This window comes from Myxocyprinus asiaticus, chromosome 44 (assembly GCF_019703515.2).
Source record: "Myxocyprinus asiaticus isolate MX2 ecotype Aquarium Trade chromosome 44, UBuf_Myxa_2, whole genome shotgun sequence".
NCBI classification, from domain to species: Eukaryota; Metazoa; Chordata; class Actinopteri; order Cypriniformes; family Catostomidae; genus Myxocyprinus; species Myxocyprinus asiaticus.
The window spans coordinates 3,493,884-3,508,178 of record NC_059387.1 but is presented as its reverse complement, the minus strand read 5'-3'; the positions used below and the strand labels follow the sequence as shown (position 1 = coordinate 3,508,178).

At 39.5% G+C, this 14,295-nt stretch overlaps 1 protein-coding gene across 2 annotated transcripts in view; it reads left to right on the top strand.

The window, feature by feature from the left end:
* The window catches only part of LOC127434233 (probable G-protein coupled receptor 158), a 245,547-nt gene that overhangs the window by 25,474 nt on the left and 205,778 nt on the right, over nucleotides 1-14,295 (top strand). For both annotated transcript variants that reach the window (XM_051686812.1, XM_051686811.1), the window contains exon 2: nucleotides 10,762-10,867. In XM_051686812.1, the coding sequence (XP_051542772.1) occupies nucleotides 10,762-10,867 (106 nt within the window). The remainder of the gene's footprint in view (nucleotides 1-10,761; nucleotides 10,868-14,295) is intronic.

Here is a 14,295-nt window from a genome sequence, read left to right as displayed (position 1 = left end):
CAAGCCAGCAACAATTCTATTTGGAAAATTGGCTTGGCGGATGCTTCTGAATTGTTTTTCCCCCCAAAAAATTTGTACACAGGGAGTGCTTTAAGCATTTATTTGAAGGTGCATTCTTGTACGATTGCTGGTTGAGAGGGCTACGCTGCGATTAGAACGAGAGACCACCACTCGTCGTAGAAGTGGGTGGGCTCATGGAATGCATACAGGGAAGGTGAAAATGAGAGTTGGCTCATGCTGCGTTCGAAAGGGAGGGCTCACACTGCGATTCAAACGGGAGACTGTTCTAAGAGAGAGAGGTTTAGCTCACGGCATTTGAATGGGTAAGCCCAGCAAGCATTCGAACAGGGAGAATGAGAACGAGAGTTGGTTTGCGCTGCGTTCGAAAGGGAGGGCTCACAATGCGATTCGAACGGGAGACTGCTCCATAGAGAGAGAGAGCGCTCATGGCATTCGAACGGGTAAGCCCAGCAAGCAGTCGAACAGGGAAATTGGGCACTAGTTGGTCATACTGCATTCGAAAGGGAGGGCTCACACTGCGATTCGAACGGGAGACTGCTCTATAGAGAGAGAGCACTCACGGCATTCGAACGGGTAAGCCCAGCAAGCAGTCGAACAGGGAAAGTGAGCACTAGTTGGTCATGCTACGTTCGAAAGGGAGGGCTCACACTGCGATTCGAACAGGAGACTGCTCTATAGAGAGAGAGCACTCACAGCATTCGAACAGGTAAGCCCAGCAAGCAGTCGGACAGGGAAAGTGAGCACTAGTTGGTCATGCATGTTGGTCATATACGTCTGTAAGGGAAGCAAAAGGTTAGTTATGGAAAACGTGTCAATTAAGTTCATATGCAGCTTTGAGGAAAGCAAAAATTTAGTTAAGAATACAACTTTATTACATTTGTCATGGCGGGGCACTGTTGCTGCGGTATTAAGTAGGGCATGAAAAACTTCATTAGAATCATCAACACCTGTAAGGGAAGCAAAGGTTAGTTTGTACTTACCTGTAGGGGGAGCAAATATTAGTTAGGAATATGTACCTTTATATACGTCTGTAAGGGAAGCAGAAGGTTAGTTATGGAAAACGTGTCACTTACGTTTATATGCAGTTTTGAGGGAAGCGAAAGTTTAGTTAAGAATACAACTTTATTATGTTTGTCATGGCAGGGCACTGCTGCGGCAGTATCAAAATGTGAAAGGGGAGATGCTGTGGCATAATTGAGAGTATGCGGGCAATGATGCGGCAGTATCGAGCGTGGGCGGGTGCTGCAGCACATTATCTGGTGGGGCACTGTGGCTGCAGTATCAAATAGGGCACACATAGTTTATCACATTTAGGCACACCTTATTGTGTGTCGGGCTCATTTAGACCATGAGCAAAGGAAACGCCAATGCCACGGTTAACGGGAAAAGCTAAAAGGCTCTTAAGATTACTGCACCACCACTACACTCGAACAGGAGAGCCGGAGAGTTTCGGATGGGAGAGCCCACGGAATAAATGATGTGAAATCTCAAACTGCATTCGAATGGGAGAGCCCACCCTGTGATTAGAAGAGGAGAGCCTGCACTGCGGTCGAACGGGAGGGCCCACACTGCGATTTGAACGGGAGGGTGTGCGACCAATGCACTGAGGTTCACAGTGCATTTGAATGGGAGAGCCCACACTGCAATTCGATGGGAAAGCCTGCATAGCGTTCGAACAGGAGGGATCACACTGCATTCGAATGGTGGGTGGCGCAGAGTAAAGAACCTTGCTGAATAGTGGTTTGATGGGTATACATTTGAGCTGTGCCCCTCGAGTCTTAATAAGAGGATGTTGTGGGAGATTTAGTGGCAGGGCCTGAAAGGTTCCGCAGTTGTGGCACCTGGAAAAAACACATTTGCGCTGCTTTGCGGTGTGGTGGAAGTTTGTCGCATGGTCCGGAGGACACCGCAGTTGCGGCACCTGTACAGCACGTTTGCGCTGCTTTGTGGTGTGGTGGGAGTTTGTCGCATGATCTGAAGGACAACGCAGTTGCGGCACCTGTACAGCACATTTGCAATGCTTTGCGGTGTGGTGGGAGTTTGTAGCATTGTCCTGAAGGACACCGCAGTTGCGGCACCTATACAGCACATTTGCGCTGCTATGTGGTGTGGTGGGAGTTTGTCGCATGGTCCGAAGGACACTGCAGTTGCGGCACCTGTACAGCACATCTGCGCTGCTTTGTGGTGTGGTGGGAGTTTGTCGCATGATCCGAAGGACAACGCAGTTGCGGCACCTATACAGCACATTTGCGCTGCTATGAGGTGTGGTGGGAGTTTGTCGCATGGTCCGAAGGACACCGCAGTTGCGGCACCTGTACAGCACATCTGCGCTGCTTTGTGGTGTGGTGAGATTTTTTTTTTTTGCATGGTCGAAGGACACCGCAGTTGAGGCACCTGTACAGCACATTTGCGCTGCTTTGTGGTGTCGTGGGGGTTTGTTGCATGACCCAAAAGATGCCGCAGTTGTGGCATGTGGACAGCACATTAGTGCTGCTTAGGGATGTTTTGAGCCAAAGGCAGAAGCACCGCAGTTGTGCTTTCTTAAATAAAATGGTTGCCATCTTTGGCTCCTCAGTAGGTAATGGTGAAGTCTTGTAAAGACACCTAGATAGAGAAAGTGAGAGGTAAACCTGCGAACAATCCAGTGACAGGAATTTAAATGGACTCTCGCAGAGACATGCTGGAAGTAATATTGGTGAGACCCTGCGGAAGGCACAATTTCAGGCGTTGCTGTAGAAAAGACAAAATAAACATATTTAGGTGAAACTTTAGAAAAAATGTGCTAGGGAATACAGTACATCTTCATAAACAATGTGAAAAAAATAGCATAAAATTATCTGAGAAATAAGAGCTTTGGCTCTGTACTGCATACAGATATGCATGGACTTGCAATCATCATTGAAGGATTCACTTTAGGCCATTCGCTCTTTAGGAGTATAACTGTAACCTGTAGTACAATATACTTTTTGCATAGGAAATGCATCGCATAGCAATAGGTGTGAATTATCTAGAAATGCATTGAGTTGCAGCTCTGCACTGCATTGTGAAAAAATAGCATAAAATGATCTGAGAAATAAGAGCTTTGGCTCTGTACTGCATGCAGATATGCAGGAGAAATGGACTTGCAATCATTACCGAAGGATACAGTTGTGGTCATTTGCTCCTTAGGATTATGACTGCCCCCTGCTGTACCATATATGTCAATATATGTCAATAATGCTGAGAGGAAGTGAGACACGTTGCATAATGATTATGAATGAGTTGGAACGCGGCGCATGATCCGCCTCTTGCGGAACCAAATTCGGCACGTGTCTGTTCGGACAGAGGCCATGTATAACTGCAGTGTGCTGTGGAGTGGTCAGATCCAGTGCTGCGTGGCAGTGAGCTTTGTTATAATGTCTGCGTTGGTTTGAAAATAAATTGTCATTAGAATATCGGTCGATTGAAGGGAGTTCTGTGTTGCATGATGCCCCTGTGTTCAGAATGAAATAAATCATGCTCCGAAGGGCACTTTGGAGGGAGAAACAATCGTGATATTCATGTTAGAAGATGAGGTACAATCACTGAATAAAGCACGCCCCTAAACAAGCTGCAGCGAGGTAATGAGGCTGACAGGCATCACCTGTGCGGCAGAACCTGATTAAACATGCTGGGGGTTGAAATTGAGATTGGATTGAATAGTTCATCTTTGTTTCTTTCACTTTCAAATAAAATTGAATTCTAATGGCATGAAGCCGGAATGGCGCCTGTTCGCGGAGGCAGCTGGCACTGCTTTCCGGGTGGAAAGTTTAGATAAGAGAACATATAAGCAGTTGTAGAGAGCTGTTTCACATTTTTTAAAGTGCAGAAGCAGCCAGTTTGCAGCAGCAACTTCACGCTATAAACTGCTTCATCGAATGGAGCATAGAAAGACAGACAGGGTAAAAAAAATAAATAAAAATAAATATATATATATATATATATATATAAAAACAGTTAACGTGGTAGCCGTCAATATTGTTAAAAAACAAAGAGCTGCTGTGGCAGCTTCTGTTGAATAACGAGACTGTTTGGATGGAAGAGCTGTTCTGGTGGAGCCGAATGCTTTGCAGGGAAGTTGCATCCGATGCTCCATCTGCCTGGGTCTGTTCGTGGGGAAATGGGTGGGGCTGAATACCGGAAAGACTCTCATGTCAGGAGAGTTGTCATAGGAAGCAGGTAAGCAGCGGCTTATATACTCCTGCTCGAGGGCTGTGATTTGTCAGATTAAAATTAACATGCTCCTCCTGAACCACTGTTAATTAACTCCATTTCTTGAGGAACTGTCACTTTCGGACTGTGCCTTTTACAGCTCTCCACGGACTTCTGGACATAGTGGTGGTGTGGCCACTGTTTTTAGAAACTGTTTTAAATGCATAATTTTGCCGACCATTTATTAAAGACTGACATTATGGGTCCTGCCTTATGTGCATTGGTGTATAGACCTCCCAAATTTAATAAGGACTTGATTCATCAATTTTAATTTTTTATCTCTGATCTGGTGTCTCATGGAGACAGACTTCTAATTCTTGGAGACTTTAACATTCACCTTTGTTGTCCATCAAAGCCCATGGCAAAATAATTTATTTCCCTTATAGAGTCTTTTAATTTTGTACAGCCCGTCCCTGATCCCAGAAATAATCTTGGTCATACATTAGATCTTGTGCTGTCTCATGGATTTTCTGTATCTAATTTGGAGGTTTTTGATTCTGGAATTTCTGATCAATACTCTGTTGTATTTGAACGTTTTTGCCTTTGTCCTCTTCCTGTCTCCTCTCAGATGCAACGTCTTTCCCATGCCATTCATTCATCTACCGCTAATTATTTTCTGAATATCATTCAACACACTTCACAGATGATTCTTTTTACATTGCGGATATTGAACATCTGGTTGATGATTTTAATAAATCATGCACTATGACTCTTGACAGTGTTGCTCCGCTTAAGCCAAGGAGAGTTAAGGGTGCCTCTCAGCCTTGGCTAAATGATGTCACCCGTGCTCTCAGAAAAGAGTGCTGAAAAGCGGAGCGTAAGTGGAAAAGAGACAAGCTTCAGGTCTTGTATGATCTACTACTTGCGTGCTTAACCAAGAATCAAAGATCAGTTAAGGATGCTAAATTAAAGTTCTGTTCTAAAATAATTTTTGAAAATGCAAATAGACCCAAAGTATTGTTTAATACAATTGACTCTGTATTAAACCTTACTACTAATACCTTTCCTGATGCTTCCTGAGACCTATGAGAAATTCTTAAAATGCTTTGTTTACAAAATAGAACAGATTAAGGGTGCTATTCCACTCCTAATATTTGATTCACCACAATTTTATCTGAAAAATAGGAAGTTTTCTGTAAATGTAGGGAAGTTTTCATCGTCGTCCGCCCCCCTATGTGTGGTGTCCCTCAAGGGTCCATTCTAGGTCCCTTACTGTTTTCCCACAACATGCTTCCTCTGAGATATATTTTTAAGAAGTACAACATATCTTATCACTGCTATGCTGACGACTCACAATTTTACCTTCCAGCTAAGTCAGATGCTAACTGTCCTTTTGAAAATCTCTTGAAGTGCGCTGAAGATATTAAATGTTGGATGGCTAACAATTTTATGCTGTTAAATGAGGGTAAAACTGAAGTGTTGATTTTAGGTTCCTCCCTGACGTCTTCCATCCTAGAAGCCCAGTTAGGTTCTCTTTCCTTAAATGTACAAAGGCATGTCAAAAGCCTTGGAGTGATTTTATACTCTTCACTACTTTTTATCAAACAGATTAGTGCTGTAATTAAAGGAAGCTTCTTTCACCTCAGATCTATTGCAAAAATCAAACATTTTCTTTCAAGTAAATATCTGAAAATCATCATCCATTCTTTAATTACATCACGGCTAGATTATTGTAACTCGTTGTACGTTGGCCTCCCTGAATCTACTTTATCACGTTTACAGCTTGTTCAAAATGCTGCAGCTAGGCTGTTAACAGGGTCGAGAAAGAGGGATCATATATCCCCTATTTTAGTATCTCTTCACTGGCTTCCTCTAAAGTTCAGGGTTGAGTTTAAAATTCTTCTCTTTGTGTATAAGGCACTCAGCAGATTCACGCCTCAATACATTAGTGACCTTCTTCTCCCTTTTTCTCCCCCTACAGCGCTCAGGTCCTCTGATCAACTTCTTTTGTATGTGCCCAGTTGTCGCTGTAAATCCAAAGGTTATCAGTTCCTTTTCTGTAGCTGTGCCCAAACTTTGGTCTAGTCTCCCCTTTCATGTGAGGTCTGCTCCTTCATTAGCTATTTTTAAATCTTCTCTTAAAACCTATTTTTATTCTCTAACTTTTTGAGAGACAAAATTGTTTGGTGTGGTGAAAATGATGCCTCTACTGTGGGACAGTAAGTATTAAAGTGATTTATGTTTATTTCACTCTTGGTTTAGATTATCATAGTTTTAAACATGTAATAATTTGTAATTTTATAATGGATTTTTATTGTTTAATATTGAAAGTCTGGGTCTGGGACAATGCTAAATTGTAAAATCTACTCATAAAAGGCATTTGAAAAGTACCATAAATAATAATAATAATAATAATGATGAAGGCCTCATAAAAAGTTTAATATAACAAAAAGAAAAGAAGTTAAAATCTGTTCATTTGAATAAAAATCAACCCCTGGGACAAGAATGTACCTGAAGTTGAAGAAACACCCAGATATGAATATAGCATCTTACACCACAGGACTTGCCAAGTTCCCAAATTATTTCCTGTCAACTACCTGCAAACGCTTGTTTACAATATATTGTACTATACACAAAGACATTATTCATTTTCTGCATGCATAGAGCATGTCATTATTTTGATGCATACATATAAAAACATAATACTTTATGAGTAATAAAATGCATCTTTTTGCTGTAAATTGTATTTCTCTGTATAAAGTAAAGGCACATGTTTCTAGACTCTATCTTTATGTATGGAGAAGCTCTGCTAAGTGAAGACAGGGACCAACTTTACATTAAGTGTGTTTACCTACAATGTACTTACATTTAAAATTAAGCATTTGATTCATTACAATGTACTTATTGTGTATACATGTTGTTCCATTGTACTTTCATGTAATAACTTATGTAACTATACAAGTACATTTACATGCATTTCAAAGTGATTTCAGTCGGACTAAAATAATAAATCATGTTTTTCAAATGTCATGTAAATGCTTCAGTCCACTTTTAGTCCAACTGAAATCCAGCGGCGGGCCGTGCATTTAAAGTCTAGGCCTTCAGTGTGATTCATGCCACTAAGAAAACACAGTTTCACAATGAATAAGACACCCTATGCCTTTGGGCATCATACATTATATCGCAGCTAACTAATAATACCAATTAATGTTTTAAAAACACGTCCATGCATGAAAGCCAGAACTTGAAACGACACTTAATGCTCAAGCCTAATTTTAACTGCAGCATGACTGTTTTGTGAAATGAACATCTCCCGAACAGACATTGAAAAATCATAATTTTTCATATTAATCTACCAAGGAGGTCTATAATACCTGGAAAAATCTATCAAATAATATTTGCGATTTAAATGTTGCTTGTAATAAATTTCGTTTCGTCAGGGTACACGGTTATGCTGCGTCAAGTTGGATGAGGAATATTCCTACTTGATATCTCCAACCATAAGTGCATTCCATTCCCCAATATTCTGAAGATGACGTTTAAGGAAACAAAACTGCAATGCTCCCGTTAGCTTAGCAGGGGTTTGACTCTCATTAGAGATGTCTCCTAGCAACCCAACTGATAATCAATGCTGCAGAGCTAGCATTTGTGCTTCAGGTGTACGATTATCAAAAGAGATTATAATGTTTTATACACCCGGTTCTGCAGGCATTTGTTAAACAAGCTTTAACATCATGTAATGTGGGAACGAACTCATTTATCGATATTACTTAAAGTGAATGTTTATCACTTACTTTGTATTTCTCCCTGAGTGTCGACATGTTTGTGTGACATCATGCCCCTGCATCTCGGCGAAATCGGAGTTGAGAATTTTTGCATGAGCCTACAAGTTGTAATTCTGATCTTCAAGATGCATTCCATTGCACTTAGTAGGAAGTTGTAAAATCCAACTTTCCGAGTTGAATGGAATGCAGCACTACTTTTCAAAACTTGTTCTGACACTGAATGCTCCAGCAGCCTAATTTACACTTAGAAAACTCCTGATGTTGCTATAATGCAAAAAGCACTTACCAATTTACTTGAAGTGAAAATCAGTCCTCCTTTCCTGTTTAATAAATTAAGCAATCACACAGTCATGCAGAACATCTCGTGTTTTTAAATCCATAAGGATCTCTTTCTCAATGGCGATAGCGGTAGTAATGACAGTCGACTCGTCAGCAAGATCTCACGCTCGCTTTCAAATTACATCACTTAAAGCGTGATTGCGTCACTCAACGCCAGCTAGAAGGCCTCGACCGGGAAATATCCTAAAGATCACACCCACCAAGAACAAATAAATCAATCTGATTGGCTGATGAATCTGACAATCTGACTTTAGTTGCCCATTCATTTGCACTGTTGAGGGATTCTGAAGAAATTCTGAAGGCCTGATGGGGTGGAGCTCAGACTCACGTGCTGCTTTGGGCATGCAATTTGTGAAACAGTTGTTACACTTTGCTTGTAAGAATCAAGGAATAAATTCTGAATGGATAAACTTTTCGTTTTTCTCTATTTGTTTGTAGATTGCTTAAGAGTGGAAAGCGATTAAAAATACATAGGCAAAAAGGTGATTGAGATTGAAAGAATGAAAAATATTTATTTATTTGGCATGTTAGGCCAGCAGAGAAGGCTTTGCTGGCCCTGTGAATTTGCCACTGCTGAAATCGTACCAGTCCGATACTGGCAAAGTCGGACTAGCAGACCTAGATTGTGAGAGTGTTTTGCACTCAAGCTCACTTATCTTCATCCTTTGAGTTCTTCAACCAGAGCTTCATTCACCAGACAACAGCCCTGAAAGCAAATGAAGACTTATAAAACACTGATTCTTTCATCAGCCATTGAATATATGCATTATTACTGACTGACTTATGTAATGTTTATGGCCTTATATATATAGCTCGAAGAATCCCCTTTCTTTAGAGTTTATTTTGCTTTAGTGGCCCTTTGTTCAGCATTACAATACTGAGCTCTTTCTCCTCTACTGATCCTCAATTGAAAGAGCCTCTTATACAGTACATTGAATGTCTGTAGGATGCTGTAGGGTTTGATGCACTTTTAACCCCGTATGAGTGCTCATGAGAGTAGAGAAGCCTCTGCGAGTTGTGAGAAAGACTGTATTGATGAAGGGCCTATTGATGATTTGTCGTTCAGTGAGAAAAATATCAATAAAGGAGAATTAGAATTAAAGTCTAAGAAAAAAGTCTAGCCAATTAAGTTGTTAATGGCACACAGAACAAATGCATGTTCAGTGAAAGGTTTTCTTCAATTAAATTACTGTCATTATTTACTCACCCTCATGTCATTCCAAACCCGTATGCTGCTATTTTTGGTAACACTTTACAATAAGGTCCCATTTTAGTTTTCTTTAATATTAGTTATCAACTAATAATCATTAATAAGTTATACAGCATTTATTAATCTGTGTAAATGTTAGTTCAAAAAAATCCAATTGTTCATGGTTAGTTCATGTTAGTTCATAGTGCATTAACTAATGTTAACAAATACAACTTTTGATTTTAAAAAAATGTATTAGTATTTGTTGAAATTAACATTAACTAAGATTAATAAATGCTGTAAAAGTATTTAAAGTATCATCGCTAGTTCATTTTAACTAATGATGTTAACTAATGTTACCAAATGGAACCTTATCATAAAGTGTCACCCTATTTTTTTTGTGGAAAACAAAACAGAATATTTATGATGCTCTTTTTTCATACAATTCACAGTGACAAGGGAGTGTCAAGCTAAAAAAAATTACAGAAAAGCACAATAAGAGAAATTCATATTACTCGTGGACTATATTCCAAGTCTTCTGAAGTCATACAAGAGCTTTGTGTGAGGATCAGACTGAAATGTAAATTATTATTCATTGACAAATAGTGAATAAAGATTATCAGTAAATTATGACTTAAATTACAGTCTGTTTATCACAAGAAGCTATCGTATAACTTCAGAAAACTTGGAATATAGCCAGCATGATCTCATTATTTGACAGTGGAAAAATTTTGGCCAAATTATATTACGCTGTTCGTTACACGTATCGAGGAAGTATCCAGGTGAAATGTCAACTGTGTGGTGTTAAAAGCAAATAAAAATATATATAATTCTGTCGAGTTTTAAATCAACAAATCTGATCTCCCTACCTTAAACCTAAACCTAACCGATAGTGTCAAAAAAGCAAATGTGAGATGACAATTCAATTGCTGAAGCAACCACATAATTTTGTGGTGTTTCTATAACACTTTTGGCTCATGTGTGGACTCGCATGCTCTTCAGGACTCGTACCCCTGTTCTTTACATCAGTAAAGTGCAACACTCTATCAGTTAAGCTACTGTGCAATTTAATCACATTGAAACAAGCTTGTAAATGTATTTGGTTGTGTAATGCAAATGTATGTATTCCATATACAGTACTGTATATTTTGTAGTAATATTTTACCTTTGTTGTTGCCTTTCAGCTTCTTTTCTTGCAAAACGTTTGATCTCTTCATCTGTCTCTCTTTCCCTCGCTTTCTCTATAATATCATATAGGGGTGTTGTTCGTGTGGATGTCAGTCTGCAGGATGTGGATATTGATCAGTGCTCAGCAGATGGCTGGTTTGCAGGAACCCACAGGTGTAACCTCACTACTATGGAGGTGAGTCCATCTTCAAGCTCTCGCCTCGTGTGATCCTATTATTCAATAAACGCAATAGTCTTTCCTTCTTTGATACATCCAGTTCACACATTAGTGCTCTGTTAATTAATATTTACAGCAGTGGCGGCCCGTGCATTTTAAGTCTAGGCCTTCAGTGCCATAAGAAACAAGTTTCTTAATTAATAAGACACTCTATGCCTGTGGACATCATACATTACATTGCAGCCAACTAATAATACCAACTGACATTTTAAAAACATGTCCACACCATGTTGACATCTGGGGTTTAGCCCACAGGGCATATTAAAATATGAAAATAAGAAAAATCCTTCCTTCCATGACTTAAAAAATGACCACCCTACCTGTAAAATAACAATTAGGGCCTATATTAAGCACACCGGCTCAAAACTTTATATGAGCAAATGTCAGGTGCACAATAAATGGATTAGACATGTTTTAATTTAAATTGTGGATCAAAGCGAAAATTACAACTTGTCGGCTCATTGTTCATTGTGCAGAAACAAACGCTAACAATAAAATCAAAGTAATTGAACAATTTTCATTTTCAATTGTCATTTATCATAATATTTTGAGAGTAAAGTAAAAGTTACGAGAAGAAATTCGAAGCAGTAAGAGATTAAAGTGGTAATATTTTGAGAATAAATTGAAAGGAAAGTGATGTGGTGGACAACAGCAAAGTGGAGCTTCTGGGTCTTTACATACAACATCACTAACCAGGGAGATAATCTGGCTATGCAACCGAGCTGAATTTGTGGGAAGTTCTTGCGAGCTCTCTGTTCATGAATGAGGTGTGCATTAGTACAGGAGTTTTCAACATGTGGGCGCCTGTCAAGGGAGGCGCGAGATATAGGCTCGCACTCAAGTGAAGCGAAAAAAGAATTGGAACTGCTATGAATTATATAAGTCCATTTCAAGATATTGTATGTGGTAACATCCCCTCAGTTACAGTATTGTTTAGAGAGGAAAACCCAATAACAACATCGAGTGGGACTGCACAAATCTGTCTGGTTCTTTCTCCTGAATAAATTAAATATCCAACATAACCGCTGCAGTGTCCAGAAACTAATAACTCTGTGCTGATGCGCCAAAAGACCATGGATTTCTTTATTGCTACATCCTATCCTAAAGTATGATTTAACTACATCCTCCACATCCATCTCTTGCATTAACAAAGCTGCTGGCTCAGCGTCCGTTCTATCGTTGTGATAATGACTCTCTGTTTAGCCTAATATTGAGATTTTACTTAATTCACATAATATACTACTTTATTCTCACAATGGAACAACTTTATTCTAAAAATATTATGACTATATTCTCAAAATTCTATGACTTTATTCTAATAATTTTGACTTTATTCTTATACGAAATGTAATATCATAATGCTACGACTTTATTCTCAGACTGTTATGATTTTAATCTCATAATGTTACAACTTTATTCTCATAATTTTTACTTTATTCGCAAAATATTGCGACTTTATTTTCAAAATCTTTATTTATTTATTTATTTTACGTGGCAATAAAATTCCATCGTGGGATCACAGAGTAAAGTAAAACATAACATTATTTTTTTAAAACTCCCGAAACACCTGCGTTGGGTTTCATGATTCCAGGTTGTTTTTAACAAAGTTTCAGCGCTTGATAAACTAAGAGTGTTTTTTTCCCTTTTGCTCTGGTGTAAAGACTTAAGTACAATAATTATTGTAAGGAGTCGTTGCTGAGATAAGACAGGAGACGTAGGATCTAATTGCAAGCTTTAATAAAGATGATAAAAGTGAAACAAACAAACTGGAACTCAAATAACAACAAACAAGAACTGACAAAGGAATGCAAAAACTAAAGGGTATTTATACAAACAAAAGAGGGAATGGAAAACAGGTGAGAACAATCAGGAACAGATGGCAGTGTTGAGGGCAGTGCATACTGGGTAACATAGTCCGGGGGGAAACACTTCAAAATAAGAGTCCTAGGAAACACGAGGGAGACAGACTGTGACAATTAGACAAGTTCAATGTCTTTTGATTTTAAACCATTTAAAAATCAAGGCACCCCAAAGAGGCTATTTAAACGCAGCAGTGTAACTCCACGCACATGACATGGAAAATGTAAACCAGCATGGGCTGAGCGCATATAAAGGCAGTGACAGTTTGATCATTTTTGTTTGACTTTAATGTGAGATTTATAATTTTAAAACCTTTTTATTGTGCTATTTGGACTTATAGCTCACTGTTGCGTTTGAGGAAATTCCATTGCGATAAACATTCTTTATTCCACGTACCGACTCCCGACTAAACCCGAATAACCGAACAAGATGACTGGTGCATGCATTCAAATCTACTTGGTGTCTGATTTGTTAAAAACAAATGAAGATTAGAAATGAGGCTTATAGATTATATATTTAGAAATAAGGCTTGCTTAATAAAACCTCAGTGCCTCTGATACAGAAAAGCTGCACCCCGTGAGAGAAAATAGAAAGCTCCCACACGAGGCATTCATAACGTGTTTTTTTCTCACCTTTTTCTCCCCAATTTGGAATGCTCAATTCCCAATGCGCTTTAAGTCCTCAGGTGGCGTAGTCAGGGTGGCGGAGGATGAATCTCACTTGCCTCCGTGTCTGAAACCATCAGTCCGCGCATCTTATCACGTGGCTTGTTGAGCGCGTTACCACGGAGACATAGTGCGTGTGGAGGCTTCACGCTGTTCTCCGTGGCATCCACACACAACTCACCACACACCCCACCAAGAGCGAACCACATAATAGCAACCATGATGAGGTTACCCCATATGACTCTACCCTCCCTAGCAACCAGCCAATTTGGTTGCTTAGGAGACCTGGCTGATTCAAACTTACGACTCCAGGGGTGGTATTCAGCGTCTTTACTCGCTGAGCTACCCAGGCCCCCTTATAATGTACTTGATGAACTTGAGCATGAACAGCAGGTAAAAGTCAAAGTGCAAACTGTCAGTTAATGCAAGTTGGGCTCACTGATCGAAATTAATTTACATTTGAAGCCAGAATTGCAGCCTGCCTTGTTGCTTTTGTACCCTGATGTAATGACCATTAAGCCTTACTTTTTTTCCCCTTTTTTTTTTTCACAAAAAAACATTCAGGGCTATTAACAAAAGATCCGGGGCTTCAGCCCTATCAGCCAGGGTCTAGCTACGCTGCTGGTCCACGCACGAAAGCCAAAACCAAGGAGGTCTAACACCTGGAAAAAGCTCTCTGATAATATTTGCAATTTAAATGTCGCTTGCAATAAATTTTGTTTCGTCAGTGTGCATGGTTCCTTTTCAAAACTTGATCTGACTGTGAATGCTCCAGCAGCCTAATTTACACTTAGAAAAGTCCTGATGTTGCTATAACAATGCAAAAAGCACTTACCAATTTACTTGAAGTGAAAATCAAGG